The following is a 5677-nucleotide window of genomic DNA, read 5'->3' on the forward strand; positions in this document are numbered from 1 at the left end:
ATCTTTAACTAAATATTTTTAATTTTAATAATGTACTTTAAAATTAGTAAAAATAGTTGCTATAGTTTAATAACAGACATTTAGTTTTTACATTAAAAGTACATCAATTTGCTCTTAGTTTTTATTGAGTCGTTTGAATTGAAAATGTTAAAAGTAGGCAACACTTTTTACAGTCTTCTTATTTAGTAAGAATAAGGTATTTAATTACCCTATCTTAAGTATCAATATTGATTCATCGTTAAAATCAACATTGATTCCATGTTAAAATCAACGTTGAATCAACGTTAATCAATGTTGAGTTTAATATTGTAATCAATGAGGAAACGACACGTTGATCAATGTTGATCAACGTTGATCTGTGGATTACAATTAGCGTCGATTCAACGTTAAAAACTATCCTAATTTAATTATTTATTGTTCAGTGAAAACAGTTTTATGAATTATCCGTGTTATGTAATGGAGTTAAATAACATTTGTGGTAAATAATTTGAAACTTCGTAAGTACAGTAAGTAATTTATTTTACTTTTATTTTTTTTTGATCGAATTCTTATTCAACAAAAATAAAGTCAATTTTGAAACTCGTTTCACGAGTTACTCTTAAGGGAGTTCTTAAAATTACTTTTAATAATATAAATGTAAGAATACAGTTACACGTATAAGTTTTCAGACTCTTCTTGATTGTAGAATAAAATACAAAACTATACTTATGCGATCAGCAACTACAGATATAATAACTTAAAATACATTTAAAAAAAGGTGAAGAAACATATTAATTTAACCTTCGGTACGTTTTGTCAAACTATCTAATTTTGTAGACAATTTTTTTCTTTTAAATAACATTTAATCTTATTTTCTTCAGCATCGATGTCATAAATAAATGTTTTTATAAAAAGAAATAATGGTTTTTTACGATGTAAATATAATGAATGTAATAACATACATGCTCACAAAATTCTCTTTTTTTCTTCGACACCAAAGTTTTAATCAGCGTTGATTAACAATGAAATTAACATTGATCGACGTTGCGTTTTATCATTGATTTTAATATTAAACTAAATATTGATCAACGTTGATTCAACGTTGAATCAACGTTGATTTTAACATTGAATCAATGTTGATTTCAACGATGAATCAATATTGATACTTTAGATAGAGTAATAGTGTATTGCAATGATTTGTCTACAATATAAGTATTTTTATGTTTGCATTATTAAATTTAATGTTTAAAATATCTCTGAGCTTGCATACATATAATTGTAAGCTAATTTAACGGTAGATTCTTCTAGAAAAGTTTTGGAAAGAATTGAGTGACGTATCAGCTAAAACGTCATTGTAAAAAAAGCAATGTATCAGAAACAATGAACAGCTAAACCCAGAAAATTCTTTATTTAATAGATTCTAAGAATATTGCTATTTGTAAAAGAATTATTAAGATATTGTTTAACTTTTAAATTAACAATTTTATTTATTTTAATCAAAAGGGATTAGGTTTAATAAGAGATAGTGTTAAACAGTTCTACTTAACTTATAATTGTGATATTTTTTGAAGTTTAAGCTTATTTCATTGTGTAGCTACAGGTGCTGGTCATAAAACTAACAATATAATTAATATACAAAGAATTTCTAAAAAAAACTAAAAATAATTAATTTAATAACTATTACGTACATGCCTCAAAGGAAAAGAGGATGAATTTGCTTCATTTATTCATGACTATGAGATAACAGTTTTGAGTTATAGGATTTTTGTAGCTTTAGTTTAATAAATTTGGATTCTCTGATTCCAAGTTTTGAGCACGATATTCCATATCAATAATAAGAGCCGTAAAAACGTATTTCTATACTGTTTTAACTTGCTTCGTTACCATCATAAGTAATAATAAGGTGTAAAACATAATGTTTAAATTATTCTTTATTAGGACGTCAAGTAAATACAAGATCGGCAGATCAGCCGTAACAGATATTTTAGAGTAGGCAGATCGACATGGAGATCCGGTTCGAGAGTCCCCAGCAAAGCAGGAGGTCGAGGCGTGCACACACGTTGGCTCTACTCGATCAAGCTGTACGCTTGCGCCGGCAGAGACCAAGCGAGCAGCAGCTCCCTCTTCTTTGAGCAGAAAGAGGGGGAGGGGAGGGCATGGGCGCGCAAGACAAATCTTGCACAACCCGCCCGCCTCGTTCCGTGAACGATCTCAGTCTCCGCCCACCGTACCTGGGTTAGATTTGGCCACAGGGTCTTTGGAGGCGGCGTCGCCGGCACTAGGCGATCGGACGGGCAGTAGAGAGAGCTTGCTGATGGGACGGGTGTATTCACCAGTGGTGGTCTGGATGGTGGCGGCGCGAACGAGCCCGTCGGGTCCGGGATGAACCGAGATGATGCGACCGAGTGGCCACGTGCCGCTAGACTGGAGAAGCGTGGCGTCCACCACGGCGACGACGTCATCAACCTGGAAATTACGACGTGGAACCTTCCACTTGGGTCGTTGTTGGAGCGTGTTCAAGTACTCGCGGCTCCAGCGGCTCCAGAACTGGTCTCGGATTCCCCGGACCAGCTTCCAGTTTCCAGTGACTTAGGCGATCGAGCTTCTTGGGCGGGGTACTGGCCTCAATCACAGAATTCAACGGGCCACCGACGAGGAAGTGTCCAGGGGTGAGGATGTCCAGATCATCTAAGCCTTCGGTAAATGGAGTGAGAGGGCGGCTATTAAGGACCGCCTGGATGCTGGCCAAAACGGTGGAAAACTCCTTGTAGGTGAGGTTGCGCGGTCCAAGGGCACGACGGAGATGATGTTTCATTGCTTTGACACCGGCCTCCCATAGTCCCCCAAAGTGGGGCGCCCGTGGAGGAATGAAGTGCCATGTGACGCCTTGTTCAGCCAGTGAGCCAGCAACACGCTCCCACTTTATTTCGGCATCCTGGAGAGCCTCGCGCATTTCACGGTCTGCGGCGGAGAAGCAGGTGGTCTTATTACTCCAGATCTCTAAGGGCTGACCGCGCCTGGCGCAGAATCTAGTGAGCGCTTCAATGAATGACTCGGTGGAGAGATCACCAACGGGCTCAAGGTGTGACGCCTTGGTGGTCATGCAGACGAAGATCGCGACGTAGCCCTTGCTTGTGCGGATGCCTCGGCCCTTAGCAGAAAAAATGTTGAATGGGCCAGCGTAGTCAACTCCAGTGCAAGAGAAAGCTCGAGCAGGAGTAACCCGTGCGACCGGTAAAGGTGCCTTGTGTTGAGTGGCAGGCCGCGCCTGCAGTCGGGCGCAGACCACGCATCCCTGGAGAATGCTTTTGATTCGCCGCCGCCCGCCAACAATCCAGGCCTTGCAAGCCACATAGGCGCTGGTGACTCTGACTCCTCCGTGAAGAGCACGAGCATGAACCCACTGGATAATGAGCCGAGCGAGGCTGCATCGGCTGTCGAGGATTGGCGGATGCTGCTCATCGAAGGTGAGCGCAGAATGTTGGAGACGACCGCCAACTCGAAGGACGTCATCAGAGAAGATCGGGTCTAGAGACAGCAGTGGATTTTTCGCAGGGACACGGCCGCCCTTTTGCAAGCTCGCCATCTCTAGCGCGAAGAACTGTCGCTGGCTAAAGTTGACGCAGGAGAGGTAGGCATCGCGCAGCTCAATCGTCGTCAGAGGGGCGAAAGGCGAGGGAGCGGGATCTCGACGTAGCCGACGACGGATCCAGTGACGCAGTCGAGAGTTCGATGACGGCTGGTTGTAACGGACCGGAGGGGGTGTGGAGTCCCATTTGGAGCAAGCAGTGCGCAGTCAGCCGCAACGTCCAGGTTGAGTTCCAGGTGTGGAGCTGCAAACTTGCAATCGTTGGGAAGCGCATAAAGACAGCGCCTCCGACGCCAGAGATGCTCGTGACGGCCGGCTCGGGACTGGCGCCAAGCTTTCGAGCAAGTGCAGTGGACGTGATTGAAATCTCCGAACAAGCGTTAACGAGTGCTCTTGCTGTGACTGTCCACCCCCCGGGGGCCCATGAGCTAAACCTTGAGCGTGGGTAAGACGGCTAGTCACAACGGTGAAGCAGCTGCTGCGTCGATCCCGTCCTTGGAGTCCGAGGTGAAGAGACACTGCTTTGTCTCAGCTGGTGCTGGGTCGGGCGCGGCCCTGCGCTTGCAACCGCCATTATGGATGAGGCTATGATGCCGCTTCTTGCAATATTGGCATACGCCTTGGGAAGGGCAGACAGTTGCCATGTGGCCCGGCTTCAGGCAGTTAAAGCACAGCTTGTGCTGAGCGACGAAATCCCTTTGCCCAAGCGCGTCCAGTTTCAGGAAACGGCTGCAGTGACCTACCTAGTGCGGTGCGTGGCAAGCAGGGCAGTCATCGTTGACTGCGTGGGTGGCTAAAGATCGGTGGTTGCGGCTGAGTGGCGTCGGCGCGGGAGGGCGACTGCCGGTCGAGCGTACAGGATCGTTCGTCAATCGGGGAGGGTGCGAGGCTTCTATTGAAGTTAGTGAGCGGCCGCGCCTCTGCAGAAAGCTAGACAAAGTGGCGAAGGAGGCCGCTTCCCCTTGTGCAGAGCTGGCTGCCTCTAACTTCTCGAGCTCGTCTTCCCAGGCTCTCCGAGTCGAGGGGTCCATGGCGGTCGAGGCAAAAGAGACCATCCACACATCCCAATGTTCCACTGGCTGATTGAGCGCTCGCAGTTGATCACGGTGCTTTTCTAAGGCATCGAGCAAGCCTTGCAGACCAGCAGCAGACTCCTCGCGCAGAGGCTTGAGCGTTTGGAGTGCCATGACGTGGTCCTGCACAAGAAGGCGGCGATACTCGAGCCGCGAGACAAGAAGACTCCAGGCCGTGGAATAATTGGAGCCAATGAGCTGCAAGGTGTCCAGAACTGCTTTTGCCTCACCCTGCACATTTTTCTTTAGGTAGTAAAGCCTCTCGACGTCGGTGAGCCGAGCACCCTGGTGACTGAGCGCCTAGAACAGGTCGCGGAAAGACTGCCAATCCTCGCGACGGCCAGAGAAGAGCGGGATATTGATGCTCGGCAGGCGAGGGCCCGAGTACGGTCCAGGGAGCGGTCCGGGGAGTGGTAACTGGCCACCACTTCCTGGCATGGTCGGAAACAACCGACTCCTAGCGTCATACAGGCACGCCTTAGCGTTGAGGTAGTATCCCTCTGCGGACCTGTACAGGGCTCGCAAGGAGGCAACTTTGTTCACAGGTGCGCCCTGAATCAGATCCTTATGATTGGCTTGGAAGTCATTCCAATAATCAGCGAGTAGCTCGAACCTGGCGTCGACGAGACCCATGCTCCATACTTCGACGCTCTTGGCGAATTGAGTGAATTCCGCGAGAACCTCTAGCAGGGCTTGCTGCGTTTCCAGCAACGAGGGCCAGCCTTCGTTATCCCTGTAAATTAGTCACGCGTTGAGCTCGACGCTTGTCTCTCAAACGGCACCTTGTTACTTGTGGTGCAATCGTGCGTGCCAAATGAGTCTACGTAGAATATTGAGAAAAAGGGCGTGAGGAATCGCTAATGAATTTGTCGACCCGACCAGCCGCGGGATGACGTTAGCTAGTAAATCCCGCGGTTTAAACATGAAGCAGCCTGCAATCTACAACCCAAAACCTCTCGACAGCCTCACTGATTGAGTAATCGCGGTCGCACGCAAGGTCCACGACGCGGACTGCACGGCAGTCGCAGTGGAGCGT

The 5677-nt window shown here is 46.7% G+C and overlaps 1 protein-coding gene across 1 annotated transcript; it reads right to left on the minus strand.

The window, feature by feature from the left end:
• Positions 1-2190: 2190 nt before the first annotated feature.
• On the minus strand, positions 2191-3565 carry LOC149374628 (uncharacterized). Its single transcript, XM_089592453.1, has 2 exons — positions 2504-3565; positions 2191-2445 (listed from the first exon to the last, which is right to left on the minus strand). The coding sequence occupies exons 1-2, from the start codon at positions 3563-3565 to the stop codon at positions 2191-2193; spliced, it is 1317 nt and encodes a 438-aa protein (XP_089448579.1).
• Positions 3566-5677: the final 2112 nt, after the last annotated feature.

Source organism: Copidosoma floridanum, unplaced genomic scaffold, assembly GCF_036245765.1.
Source record: "Copidosoma floridanum isolate Cflo_tuat_1 unplaced genomic scaffold, Cflo_Japanese_pri ptg000017l, whole genome shotgun sequence".
Classification (NCBI taxonomy): domain Eukaryota; kingdom Metazoa; phylum Arthropoda; class Insecta; order Hymenoptera; family Encyrtidae; genus Copidosoma; species Copidosoma floridanum.